General features: G+C 48.0%; 6 protein-coding genes across 6 annotated transcripts; 3 read left to right on the top strand and 3 right to left on the bottom strand.

The window, feature by feature from the left end:
* Nucleotides 1-143: 143 nt before the first annotated feature.
* Nucleotides 144-1,226, top strand: BHQ10_002988 (uncharacterized protein; the record flags this gene model as incomplete). Its single annotated transcript, XM_040875193.1, has 2 exons — nt 144-215; nt 273-1,226. The coding sequence occupies 2 exons, from the start codon at nt 144-146 to the stop codon at nt 1,224-1,226; spliced, it is 1,026 nt and encodes a 341-aa protein (XP_040731492.1).
* A 1,028-nt stretch (nt 1,227-2,254) lies between these two features.
* On the top strand, nt 2,255-3,679 carry BHQ10_002987 (uncharacterized protein; the record flags this gene model as incomplete). Its single annotated transcript, XM_040875192.1, has 1 exon — nt 2,255-3,679. One exon carries the CDS (start codon nt 2,255-2,257, stop codon nt 3,677-3,679), a length of 1,425 nt encoding a protein of 474 aa, XP_040731491.1.
* Nucleotides 3,680-3,902: 223 nt separating this feature from the next.
* Nucleotides 3,903-6,876, bottom strand: BHQ10_002986 (uncharacterized protein; the record flags this gene model as incomplete). Its single annotated transcript, XM_040875191.1, has 3 exons — nt 3,903-6,565; nt 6,622-6,649; nt 6,703-6,876. 3 exons carry the CDS (start codon nt 6,874-6,876, stop codon nt 3,903-3,905), a joined length of 2,865 nt encoding a protein of 954 aa, XP_040731490.1.
* A 465-nt stretch (nt 6,877-7,341) lies between these two features.
* BHQ10_002985 (uncharacterized protein) lies at nt 7,342-9,859 on the top strand (the record flags this gene model as incomplete). Its single annotated transcript, XM_040875190.1, has 4 exons — nt 7,342-7,377; nt 7,438-7,782; nt 7,846-8,087; nt 8,140-9,859. 4 exons carry the CDS (start codon nt 7,342-7,344, stop codon nt 9,857-9,859), a joined length of 2,343 nt encoding a protein of 780 aa, XP_040731489.1.
* Nucleotides 9,860-10,052: 193 nt separating this feature from the next.
* BHQ10_002984 (uncharacterized protein) lies at nt 10,053-11,960 on the bottom strand (the record flags this gene model as incomplete). The annotated part of the gene is made up of 2 exons (XM_040875189.1): nt 10,053-11,251; nt 11,306-11,960. 2 exons carry the CDS (start codon nt 11,958-11,960, stop codon nt 10,053-10,055), a joined length of 1,854 nt encoding a protein of 617 aa, XP_040731488.1.
* A 545-nt stretch (nt 11,961-12,505) lies between these two features.
* On the bottom strand, nt 12,506-13,253 carry BHQ10_002983 (uncharacterized protein; the record flags this gene model as incomplete). The annotated part of the gene is made up of 4 exons (XM_040875188.1): nt 12,506-12,583; nt 12,643-12,766; nt 12,851-13,100; nt 13,157-13,253. 4 exons carry the CDS (start codon nt 13,251-13,253, stop codon nt 12,506-12,508), a joined length of 549 nt encoding a protein of 182 aa, XP_040731487.1.
* Between the last annotated feature and the right edge of the window lie 600 nt (nt 13,254-13,853).

The following is a 13,853-nucleotide window of genomic DNA, read 5'->3' as shown; positions in this document are numbered from 1 at the left end:
AGATAGGCTTCGATGTTTCCTAAAGGTATATAAGAGGGCTGATGTCTCCCCAATGTCGAGTAGAAACATGAAATCAAGCAAACATAATCATTTTACTAAAGTCTACTTGTAAATTGCAGAACCGTGAACATAGTACATTGAAAATGGCTACTGGATTCGCCAAAGATCAACCGAAAGGGTTCAAAAACCATCTCGAGAATATTGCCATTGTCGGCGTAAGTCTACCCCCTTGCACTAACATCAATGTAGATGAGTTGCTCACATATATCCAGGCTGGCGGCCAAATCGGCAAATACATCGTCCAAGCCCTGCTTGCAAACGGAAAACACAAAGTCACCGCCCTTACTCGTGAAGGCAGCACCAACAGCATCCCTGCAGGCGTCCATTCCATCCAAAAGATCGACTACACTCAGCCCAGCACCATTGCCGAAGCCCTCAAGGGTCAAGATGCATTGATCTGCACCTTGTCCGTCCGCGCAACCGATGAAGCAGAAAAMCTCAGCCGAGCCGCTGCCGAAGCAGGCGTGAAATGGATCTTGCCCAACGAGTTCGGAAACTCCAAGGAAAACGACGATTTCAACCGTGAAATCATCATCGGAGCCAAAAAGGCGCAAGATCGGAGAATCATAGAGGAGCTGGGCGTGAGTTCGTGGATTGGTGTTGCGACGGGCTTTTGGTATGAGTATAGCTTGTCTGCGGGCCCGTGGAGTTATGGGTTTGATATCAAGAACCGTACTGTTACGTTCTATGATGATGGCACCAAGCAGATTGATACGACTACGTTCCCGCAGGTCGGTCTTGGAGTAGCGAATCTGCTTGCGCTCAAGGTGCTGCCGGAGGATGAGAATGATAAGAGCACGACTTTGTCGCAGTTCAGAAATGAATTTGTCTACATCTCGTCTTTTAGGGTTAGTCAGCAGCAGATGTTTGAATCGCTCCTCAAAGTCACTGGGACGAGTCGTGAGGATTGGAGCGTCATCTCGGAGCCGGTCATGGAGCGCTATGCGAAGGGCCAGGAGATGTTCAAATCTGGCCATCACGCGGGCTTTGGTGTGTTGTTGTATTCGAGAGTGTTCTTCCCGGATGAGGCTGGTCAGCACCCGCGTAATGACAATGCTGCTTTGGGCTTGTCGGCTCAAGACCTCGATGAGTGGACCGCTGTTGCGGTCAAGATGGTCGAGGAAGACTACTTTTTGAAGGAAATTGTTCCACGGACTAGAGGTTAGGGGAGCAAGTGAACTAGTCTTACTTATCCCATCGTGGCGAAATCCTGGTCTTCATGGGGCTTCTATTAGAGATCCATGTGTCAATATAAAGTGACGCGGAGTGGATATAGATAGAATACACGATCGATAAATACATACATACGAAGCATTCAATGAAATCATTTTCCAAATAGCACAGCAAAGTAACATAGAGGAATCGACTTCTTTCTTGTAGTCGACTAGCCAACGAAACTGCTACTTTCCCGGGATACGCCGTGGGCGACTGGGTCTGTATCCCTTCAGCGGTAGAGTACCTGTACGCCATTGGTTCCAATACATCGCCGAGCGAGACTGCCTTACTCCGGTTCGATATGTCTCCCATGAATGGGAAACAGTCTTCAAGTATGGAGCTCTTGGTGTTGTTACCGGTGGTGTTATGTATGGTAGGAACAACGGAACAGTGTACGCATCGAAGAATGGCAATGACCAGATTTGGCAGTTCCCCATTTCCGGTCATACTCCTTTTATGGACTCCCAAGGTCCTTCAGCGGGAAACAATGACGGAGCGCGGTGTCTGTTCAATCCTTTGGCCTCAATACCTTTAGTTGACTTACCTTTCCCCTAAGGGCTAAAATACAATCATAAATTAATATTGATGGGCGGTAAGTGTGCCTGGGAGAAAAGCTCCAGGCATGAAGTTTAGGGGTGGTCTGACATCATTGCCGCATCCGAGTCCCGTGACCTGCGATAAGATAAGTTAAGCTTAACAACTTTTGGGCTTCTTTGTTAACACAGACAAATAACCTAGACTCTTCGACCTGTTACTTAATCCACATTCTTTGAAACGAAATCATGTTTTTATCTCTCGATCTAAAATCTATGTTTTAATGGCAATCTAAGCTACTACTTTCCCAGGGTCTGCGGTCAAGATCTCGGTCAGTATCGCCACTGTTGCGGAAAATTTCGAAATACGCCAGTTGAAGCGACCGACCGTGTGAACAGAGCTCTTCACCCTTCGAGCTGCCTCGCGTAAGGGCGCAATTTACATCATGCTCCCACCAAAAAACGGTGGCTCTGGCACATCGAAGCCGTTCGCTGTATCATTCTCAAACACGTCCAGAAAGCCAGCGAACCCTCCGCAAAACATAAGACCTCGCGTTAGCTCATCGCTGAGGCATCATCGTCACCACATAAGCCACGATGAATCCGACGAAGAGGACGAACAGCCTGTTGCCGAAGAAGTGACGGGTTTTGACATGGGCGGGGCGATCAGCAAAAATGTGTCAAAAGAGAAAGAACCTCTCGTCATCAAAGTGGAGAGCAGAAACAACTGGCGCGATCGACCGGGTACCAATCGCAAGGGTAGGAACCTTCTCCCGCAGGAAGTACAGGCGCAGGCTGCTGGGAATAATGTGGCAGTTGTGGAGACCGAGACTCCAAGTATGGCCTATGGCCTGAGTCTTGCCCCTGTGCAGAACGAGGGGACTGGAGAAAATGGGTCAGATGTGGCTATGGCAGACACTGCTCCAATATCCCAACCCGAGTCTCGTGTGCCTCTTACCCAGGATGAGATTGCGCTTCAAGCGCTCATTCGTGAGAGTGAAGGTGGTGAAACGACAAGGCGGTCTGACCTAGTGATTGAGTCCACAAAAACGGAAGGCCGATACGACGAAGCGAGCTCTTTCCGTGCAGATGTCGCTACTCGTCCCGACCAGGCGAGCTTAGATGCATATGATGCAGTTCCAGTCGAAGAGTTTGGAGCAGCTTTGTTAAGAGGTATGGGCTGGAAGGAAGGACAGGCTATTGGACGAGGAAATTATGGAAACACCGCCGCCCCGAATGAAGCTCGTGTTCCAGCACGCCGCCCCGGGTTTTTAGGGATTGGCGCAAAGGATATTGAAGGCGCTAAAGGCGCCGAAATTGAAATCGGAGCCTGGGGAAAAGCCGCGATGCGCAAAGGTTCAAGGAAAGGTGGCGATGGTAGTGGGAATACAGAAGGGATTTACATGCCGGTTGTCATGAAGAGCAAGACGACGGGTGAACATTTGACGGAGGAAGAATTCAAGCTTCGTCAGAAGGAGACTACTGAACAAAAAGCAAATGGCAGGCCAGATGAGCGATCTTCTCGTTCTAATGGCCGGGATAAAGACCGGCGCCGTTATGATGATAACAGTGACACGGACCGAGACCGCAGAAGGCGACACGATAGGCGGAGAGATCGAAGCCGGTCCTCCGGGGCTCCTGACCGTCGGCGGTATGACGACGAAGATGATGTCAAACGGTCTTCGCGGGATCATCGGCGGTACCGTGATCGAGACGATAGTGATTATAAGAGTAGACGACGATCTAAGGATCGAAGCCATCGTGATTCTGGATATTCAAGGCGGGATGATGATCATCGTCGCATTAGAGACAGAGATCGTGATTCGGACCGCCGTTCAGATAAGGATAGGGATAGGGATCGTCATAGATGATTGTACAAGGAGTATTTGTATTATACGGAACCTGGAAGCAATTTACATAGACAGTTGGGCAATCAATCATGTGAACATGTCTAAATGAATCTCATGAATATGCCAGAAGCACAATAGAAACACAGTATATACCAAGTAATTATCCAATGCAATTCACACAAGGTGTATCTATACACATAAACTCCTCAAAAATCAAGTAACGCCGCGAAAAACTTTTCCCTCATCATACTTCCAGCATGACAACATCCTCTTGTCCAGAGATGCCATCGGCCTTCTTGTCTGCGGACGAACCAGACACTAATCCCATACCACCCTCCATTTCATCCAAAACCCATTCAACAAGATAACTCTCATCAACCAGCTCTTCAACACGTCGATAGTGTCGATCAGTGTACGATGAAAGAACGTTGAAGATCTCCTTCAACGACAAACCGCCGACATCTTTCCGGCTTCGTTTGCCCTGGGTAGCCGCTGCTGGAGGCGGGCGGTTGGCAAGTTCAATGAATGTTGATGGTGGGTATGAGCGGACAAGAGTGTAGAGAATACGTTGAGCGACTTTAGCGGTACGGGCGTTGGTGTTCCAGTCTCGAAGGCGGAGGAGTAAGAGGTATAGATTATCTTGATCGAGGGACTGGAGGACTTGATCCACGGAGCTGTTTCCGGTCAATGCGGAGTCCGCATCGTTGTCGCCGTCTTTGTCGCTCTTTTTGCCATCAACTTCGTCAATGGCGGCGGTGAATAGTGAGAGTAGGCGAGCGGGGTGGTTGAGTTGCAGAGCGAGGGTGATGGCTTCCCTGTATGCGCCGGTACGGATATAATTTTGTAATTGCTGGTCTTGCTCTATGCGAGCAGAGTTGGCAGATACCGCTGCAGTCAGTGTGGCGGAGGTCGTGTCTGTCCAGAATGTGACGGTGGAATCAGCTGCACCTGAGATCAAAGAGTACGGCGATGTTGACGGCGACTTGACATCGGATCGAGATCCGGAAGGAGTGGGAGAAGCCAGAGCCCATACTCTGTCCGTGTGGTTGTCGAGTGTAGCTTCCGATTCACCGCTATAAGGAGACCATATCTTCACCAAACCATCTGCAGCAGAGGAGGCAAGGAGTGGACGAGTCTGGGTCTTGGCTTCATCCCCATCCGTATCAGTCTCAGACGACAACTGTGAAGGCGGCAGCCAAATCACTTTCAAGACGCTATTTGTATGACCCTCAAATGTGAGAAGACAACCGAAGTCGGCCAAGTTCCAGATTTTCACAGTCTTATCACCTGAACCTGTGGCAATCAAGCCACGGCTGGTGCTCGTGCCAGCATTTGAGCTGATAATAGGCATTTCACGGGGCGAAAATCGGACAGACCAAACTCCTCGCTTGTGGCCGCGAAGAATACCAACAACCGATCCGTCTTCTGCTGACCATATCTTCACAGTTCGATCTTGCGAAGCCGAGGCAAATAACGTTGCTGTGTAGTTCACATCCAGAGAGTTGATATCTTTTTCGTGTGCTTTTCTGGTATATGCTGCCTTGGGGGTTGATTGTGAAATACCTAATTTACTAGTGTCCCATTTCTTGATCGTTCGATCTTGAGAACCTGTGAAGAGGAATGCTGGAGGATGATTCAAGGGGTTATTGTGAGCCTTTGAACCAGCCGGAGGTGGGGTCCTTGGGAGCGCAATCGCTCCTAGTGATTCGGCGTGACCTGTTAGAACTGCCGCACATGTATATGATGATGTTGCAGGATCAAGACGCCAAAGACGGGCAGTATTATCTTTGGCACCGGTAGCTAGCCAGTAGCCAGACCAGTCGACATCTAGGCAGATGACAATATCATCGTGTCCCTCCAGATAAGTGACATCTGCTCCGAAGTAGCTATCACCAGTTGCGGTTTGTTGCGTGTTCTGGTCAGGAGTTGTAATAGACACAACACGAACGCTTTCTGTATTTGTCGCCATGGCCAAGAGTGACCTCTCTGGGCCAACATAAGCCAAGTCAATGACTTCGTCATCATTTCCAGAAACCCTCCTGATAACTGGCAAAGGCTCCAATGACGAGCCTGGTTTGTAATCGGCTAAAGACTCGATAGAGTGAAGTCGAATCGTTTGGTCGGCATGAACAGTAACAACAAACGGCAATCCTGGAGCATATTGGGTTGTAATGATGGCGTCAGTTTCGGATCCTTCTTCTTGCTGCTGAAGTATTTCTCCTCCCCTATTCGTATCCCAAATGCGCAACACGCCCCTCTCACCACCAGTGAAGCAAAGACCAGTTTCAGAGATGAAGCCAGCGGACTCAATACTTTCTAAGACGGGAATAATTCGACGACTTTTCCATGTTCGCGCATCCCAGATTATCACTGTCTTGTCGCGAGAAGCTGACAGCAGAGCATTTTCGACTGAAGAATATGACAAGCTACGCACCACGGAGACATGTGATTCCAACGAAGCAATTGGCTTCTTCTTGTGCAAGTCCCAGACTCGTACTTTGCCCTCTTCGTCACCAGATGCTAGCCGAATCGTCCTTGACTTTTCTGTCTCTTCCTCATCATCTTGTTGCTTGCCGGCGCGCTTGGATCCCTTGCGTTCGTCCACCTCTGTTATAGCTTCAAAGAAATTGAGTGCAGTTATCACTCCTCCGTGTCCGTGGAATGTATGTGTAATGAATCCACCCCGGATATCCCATACTTTGATAGATCCGTCGGAACCTCCAGTCGCTAAAAGAGTGCCAGTAGGATCAATAGACGTTGTGACCACAGGAGACGTGTGGGCTTTGACTGTTCGAAGTAAAGTGGTTTCTATGGGGCCTTTGTTGTCGATATCGAATGACGACAGTGAATAAAAGCGCATGGACATGGATCTTGAACTGACGACAACGTGAGACGCTGATGGTGTGACTAAAAGAATAAGATATCAGTACTAGAAAACTATATTAAGAAGAGAATCGACTCACTTGCTAGACTTGTGATGAGTTCTCCATCCTATAAATAGCGATTAGTCTATTGACGAATGTGAGTTCGACTGGGTATCTTACACCCTCCAAACTGGCCAACTGGTCGCCTGTAGTGAGATCCACAATCAACGCATCCTCTCCGACGCATGTTGCAAGGATGCGACCGCTGGCGTCTAACGATGTGCTTCCTCCTGTGTATATAGGGCGCAGCGTTCGCGACGCCTCGAACGTGGTTTTCGCAGTGATTCTGGACATATTGAACTGGGTCAGGTGCCTGACAAGTCGTTTCGATCAATTATGTTTGCATTGCTGGCTTTTAGCACAAGATGAATCACACAATACCCAGATTCCGTAGAACAAATCTGAAAATTCAGTGTTGTCGTCTTCCTTGATGCTCTACTTCCGCGGCGGACTTTTTTTTTTGAGAAACTTTTGACAAGTTTGCACTGTTTGCATTGACAGCCTCCTGCGGGCCGAAATAAGGTGTGGTCTGTGCGCAACACCGTCTTTTTTTGGGAAGGCGCCATCTTGCCTGATCAACATGCAACTTGCATCTTACAACCTCTCTGTTTGCGCTCATCAAACAACTACTTGTCAATACTCCACCGTGTCTCCTAAAAAAAGTACGTCAACGCATCAAAAGTACAACAAGAGTCTTTTTCTGAACTTACATGATCTGAATGCATACAATTTTTCGACGGAAATCGACTAGGATATGCGATGGGCCGCCAGCCATACATAGTTCGGCTGGCTTTGGTAAGCCAAGTTAATGTCAAATCGTACTCTCTAGTACCTACTGTTTAACAAATAATTTAGGGCCGCTCTCCATATGAGCCGCCTGAGCCAAGCGACTCACAGCATCAAGCATCGCATAGTCGCAGTACAGATGGATATGTCCAACGGTATGATGAAAGAGGCCATCCTATCTTTCCCGAGTCCAAGGCTCTGGCTCGCGAGCTTCGACGAGCAAAGAACGATGTTTTGTCAACTATGGGGGTTGTGGTTAGTGGCGAAGCAGGCCGTGCAGGCAATTTACGAGACAAGAGAAGCTTCAATGCTGTCACCGCTGAAAATGACTACGGTCTAGTCATAGTAGCCTTTGACCATGCGGTACATTTCTTTGGCTCATGGTGGGTCGGCTCACTAAGCCGCCGTATCCAGGTAAGTATAATATTTGATCATCTCTAGAGTTTCGGTTCGTGCTAGACACTGACTGTGCGTTAGACCTTCAAAAGCTATACCAATATTCCGCTTATTCGCCTGTTCAAGTCCGAATACCAAAAATTCGGATGGCCAGCTGAGTTCTTCGCGGGCATGCCACTCTGGGCAGCTAGAATCATATTGCCTATATGCAGAACACAATTATTTGAGCCCCTACTCATCTACATTCAGGATAAACTCACGCCATATGTGAAACAATCCTATACCCGACTTCTGGAGGGGTGCTTCTCCATGATTCGTTCTGCGTAAGTACTTGATTTGATATTTGCCATTTACAGCAGCTAATGATAAACGCAGAGCACGGCTCGTTTCATTCGTATTCTTCGAGCAGTTACATATGTTTTGTATTCTCCAGACCCTCCATCTTATCCCCCATAAAGCTTATCCCAGGTCCGCATTCCTGCTCCCGTTTACAAGATACTCTTTGATTCAGATTCCATCTCTTCCATCTGATTTTTCCTTCATTTCGCTTGGGCACTTTGCATCTCAACTAGCGGCAACGCCCTTTGCGTTCGCATTCATCTATGTTCTCGTTCGACCATACGTCGAAGAGAAGATATATCGGCTTATCAGAAGACATTTACCTAAGCAAGAGAGGCCCGATGAGGTCTCCATTCAGGTCGCTATGGAAAATGATCTTCTCGAATGGACATTACCGATAGCGGGGCGGCGCACCGAGGAGGAAACTCGCCGAAGCAATTTGAGTCTACTGGAAGATATGAAAGAAGAGCTGCGAGTATTTCAGCAGTGGCTGTTCCGTCGGCTTGGCTGTAACCATGATGAATCCGACGAAAATGTAAGCGTTATCAGCCACAACGATATTGTCACAATTCGCGAAGACACCCTCTTCGCACAATCCCTACAGAACAACATCGATCAAATGCCAGCGCCATCCGCCAATACGGTGTCAAATGCCAATAGACCAGCTCCTCTTGCCCACGAGCACACATTGACAAATGAGCAATTGACTCATTCACCAGGCGAAATCACCCCAAATGCTATAAATGAAGTACATCCTGCGGAGCGTGCTGGAAGGGGCGAGATTATTCGAGAACAATTATCCGGATCTTGGATTCCGTTTCAAGACAACGATCAAGACTCGCGAGCTGACACATTGTTTTCCCGTCCTCGAACGCCAGAATCGCCACTAGCTTCTCCTCGCATTCGAGCATCTCTGACTCATCAAAACTCATTTACGACGACCATGGAATTGTCGCTTCAAGACAGCCGAAGTTCAAATAGACAAAACGGACTCGAGCCTGTTGTTGAGATTGAGCATGGAGACACCACGCTAGGCGAATGGCCGATTCCTCTTGACGAGTCCCAAATTGACGGTCAGATGTTGAATCAAGTAAGACGAGAAATAGATGAATTAGAGCAACTTGCTGCCGCGGCTGATGCCGAACCTTTGAACGTCGCGTTGAGCCCAACAGAAAACGAGCGCCGGTGGGAAAGTCTCAACACAGAGCTCGAAGTAATGGACCCAGCATCAGATCCCGTCTTACCTCATGCAGTCGAAGAACCCATGCATAATCCTACACATCAATTTGGTATGGATGCATTATCGAACGCCGGCACTGAAGCGTCAGCCTCAGATTTGCCCGCCGATCTAGCTCCATGGAGGTCGTCGAATGAGCAGCACCCTGATATAAACAAACAACGCGTCACAGTCCTCTCCTCATATCCTGCCGATGCATTAGCGCACCATCTGGCCTCAGTCATCAGCGGTATCATATTCATACCATTCGAATCCTTCTTCTACCGTTCTCTGGCTAGAAGCTACTTATCTTCACAGCTCGCCACCGTCTACGGTGGTCATAATCTCGGCCTCCTTTCCGATATCCGTGACCTTACTAGCTTTGCTGGCGGTGGAGGTAGACGAGACATGTTCGCTTATATGTCCAAACTTGCCTTGATACAGTGGATTCAGACAGGTATCAGTGGTGTCATACTCGGGGTGTGCTCTGCTACTGCAATTGGAATTGGGAAGAGAGTGTTTAGATGGGGGAACCTGTAACATTAGACATATTTAATGTAGGAGGACTAGCTGTATGCATTGTTTGAGCTTGTGTAAACCATTTGATATGTCTCATTTTACGATGTCATCTATTTTACAAGAACGTACAATGTTCGGGCATGTAACCGAAATCTCACAACAAATCAAGACCTGGTTCGCCATCCATCCCCCTTTTGACTAAATGATACAACATTCATTTGGCCACCCCCTTCCCCTTCTGCATCCCCGGCGTCTTCCTCCTTTCCCAAACCATCAAATATGACTCCCTAGTAAACAACGTCTCACTTTCCGTCCTCTGCACATACAAATCCTGAATCTCGAGCCACTCCGGTCCCCGTTGTTGCGCGTGTTGCTGCTGATGTTTCGCATTATCAGCCGCCATCGCTTTATCGTGTAATTGGACTAGCCACGAGACTTTCTCACTACCGGCGCCGGCACCCGTTGTCGCTGAAGCAGTAGCAGAGGCGTTTTTGTTTGCTGCACCGCCACCACCAGCTGCTGCGAGACCTTTATCTGCCGCGGAGGAATCTTCTCCTGCACCGGGAGTAGGCGCGTTTGCGTCTAGTATGATGTTCGAAACGAGGTCGTATATGATGGGTTCACCGGGAGGCCAGACTTCCGGGTTCGGCTCAACGTATGGTGACATATCCAGTGATCGCGGGGACGGGAATGTGACAATGGTTGGGTTTCGCTCAGATACGAATTTATTCTTGCTGAAGCGTTTGATGTGGAAAAGTAGATAGGGGGGAAGTGGGTGGAGGAGTCGGTGGCGGACACGATGAGAGAGTTTCTCGGATGCGGTTATACCGTTGTACTTGTTCAGGAGTGTCGTCAACGGGATTTGAGGAATGATGGATTCTCTGTTCGCGGATTGAAATAGAGGTGTGGGTGGAAGATCGAGGGTAAGGATTAAGAAGGGGGATGTTTGTGTGTTTGTTTCACTCGATTCGGCAAAGACTAATCGAGAGTTTGTGGTATCAGAGTGCGCTGTGATAGCCTGACTTTCAATTCGTAGGTGTCCTTGGAAAGCTTGCTGAACGACGCTTGTTGGTGTTTTTGATGGCTTTTTGGATCCGCCAAGACTGAGATGGAGGTTGTTCAGGAACCATGAGAGAAACTCAACAGGGTCAGACTGGTGAGTGAGCGTGAATCGCTTTGAAGAGCGCAGAGCGATTTCCTGCAGCAGTTCGTGGGGTGACACGTGTGACTTGAATGCTTTGGGGTTCCATAATTTGCGCACTAGAGTGCTGAATCTGACGGATAGTTGAGGAGACCCTGGGACCGGGAAATTTTGGAGTAGGAAAAAGTTGCGAATCGGCGTGACGTGTGCGAGCACCTGAACAACGACGTTTAGATAATCGTTCGCTTTGATATTGTTCATTCCGACGTATCCTATCTTAAAGTCAGATTTTGAGAGGCTTATTTGCGATAGAGGAAAGTTCTTACCAGGCCGATATTTCTTCCCTAGCAGATCCCATGCATCACGGACCTCTTTATCAAGCTTCAGCACATCGTTCTTCGTGAAAGTCGGATCCACAACATATTTAATATCATCCAAACTTTTGCTCTTCACTTCGTAACCTTCGGGTAAAACGTAGACCTTCTTGGTCTCCATGTTCACAAAAACATGGTGGCCAATCTCCAGCGCATGGAAATATGCATGAGACTTATTGCCTCGCCCCTGGAAATATTTACCACACACCAGACAAGCATAAACATTTATGTTGGATAGTGATATCGAGCAAAGCTTTTCGAAATCGAAATCTAGCACGGCGCGGTTGATTGTATCCAGATATAAGTCTCCATATCCTTCGACTGGTTGTGACTGGCGTTGCGGGAGTGCAACTTGTGTTTCTTCTTTGTCATCGTCGTCATCGGGTTCTGGAGATTCCGGTCGATCTTGGGCAGCTTCTTGTAGTTCTGAAGCTTCCAAATCGGCAGCGGCGAGGATGTCTTGGTGGTTGCGTTCATCTTGCTCCCACTCGCGACCATTCAGATGGCCGTTGCGGAAATCGGCTTCAGCGAAACGCGGTTTTTTGGAGGCGGGCGAGTTCACGCTGAGCTCTCTTTCGAGCTCGGTATCTGCTTGTCGTTTCGCCATGATTCTGCCTTTATGGTGAAATATGTCGAGGCGTTCTTTTGTTCACAGGGTATGAGGTCGAATGCGACTGGATCTAGTGAAACAAAAAGTCCAGGGAAAGCTCCCGCTAATGCAAACAGTCCAAACACTCTGACCTCATCGGCTCTTTGCTTAAACGCCAATTATCGAAGATCACTAGACCAAATGGCACATAGTTTTTATGATGAGTGTTTGAAATAATTTAGGCTTACAAAAGCACTAGTAAGTGCTTGATACATGGGAAATTCTATTATAAGAGCTCTTACAAGGTGCTAATGTCCTCCGCTATCAATCCGCGCTGCTGGTATGGTCTAACAAGAGCTCACTTTCATCAACGTATTCTAGTATCCAGGATCACTTCGATAAAACATTTTACTCAGGCATACTTCTACATATATGAGCAGGCTTGGTGATGTCGAACATGTCAAGTAATTCGTCATAGCAAGGAAAGATTATTTCTAGAACTTTGTATCCTAAGAACAGTGAATGCTAATGATACAACGCTGCACCAGGCAGATTGGAGATCATTATGCAATCGCCACTTTCCTTTCATTATCATAATCTCTTTCTTCGATTCCATCCTTTGTGACAACCTTGACTAGGACCTGTAAAGAAGTTAGCTATCGTGATCGATGATCTCACGATGTGGATCAAGGATGCTTACTCCTTTGAAGTCAATAGGCAATCTTCGCTTCAACTCATCCGTGCAAAGGTTCAAGAGCTTCATGCCTTGCTCTAAATCGATATTTGGATTGTGGTGTTTATCGAGGATTGATAGGCAGTAGTATCTAAAAGACCGTCAGTTTCATCCATTGTACTTGACATAAGCATGATAAAGCAAGATTTTCTCTATTTCTATGCGTGATACGTACTGGGCATATCCGTGTGCGGCGTAAGGAACCTGGGCGAGAGATGCGAGGTAGTCTACCCAGTAAAGACTGGGGGTGTTGGTGATCGCATCGACGCCACCAAGTAACAAGTTGACGTTATACGGGTTTCGCGAACGCAAGGCTCGTGCAAGCTCTCCTCGAACGAAATTTCCGACGGCAGCAGGGCTGAGTTCGGTGTCGTTGCGCATCGAATATAGCTGTACGTTTGCTTGGATGTATTCGGCGAATTGCACTGAGAGAAATTATCAGCCTCGATGAACCAATAGCAACATCCGGACTGTTTCTAACCTCCGTCACCTGGCTCGCCAGAGAATGCCATCAGGGTGTGTTGGTTCAGGTTTCGGGTCTTGTCATCTGTAGCCTTGAGGACAGTCGGGCCTCTCATGGCAGCTTTGGAAGCTGCGATGATGACGAAGTCTTTTCCGGTGATTCCGAGTAGGACCTCCCTGTAAAAGACATGGATTGTAAGCTATCTTGAATGCGTTGTAGTGAAGGATGAAGCTCCTTACATTGTGATGGGTAATCGGTGTTAACGTCGTGATAAGGTTCGGTGAAATATGGCCTGATTTAATAAGGACCTATGGATAAAGACCGAGTGAATGTATCTGCTCAAAGCTGAAGACTTTTGTGGAGATGAAGTTGAAACCGAATGCTGGAAGATGAATAATGGTGATGGTGCTGGTGGTAGAGCTTGCGGCCTAGCAGAGCTACGTCGGAGAGAGCTGGGGCCAGCAAACAGAGCAAACACGCGCGAACGGGACCTTGATTTAGGCGTTACTATTTGTCCGGCCCCGGGAKCCCGCCAAGAGTTTATCGGCACGGACCAATCGTGCCTAAGAAAAAAAAGATTTGTATGCGGAAGACAAGAAAAAAAGTTACAGCTACGACAAACGACACTGCCAAACCCCATTCTAGGCTATCTGTCTAGAAATTTAGTACTTCTGCTCGGAGGAGGCTTTGCATTTTTAAGATTGTTCTTGAGAAC

Source organism: Talaromyces amestolkiae (genome assembly GCF_001896365.1).
Source record: "Talaromyces amestolkiae strain CIB chromosome Unknown scaffold4.1, whole genome shotgun sequence".
NCBI lineage: Eukaryota > Fungi > Ascomycota > Eurotiomycetes > Eurotiales > Trichocomaceae > Talaromyces > Talaromyces amestolkiae.
Note: the sequence above shows the minus strand (reverse complement) of the source record. Positions and strands in the feature narration are given on the sequence as shown.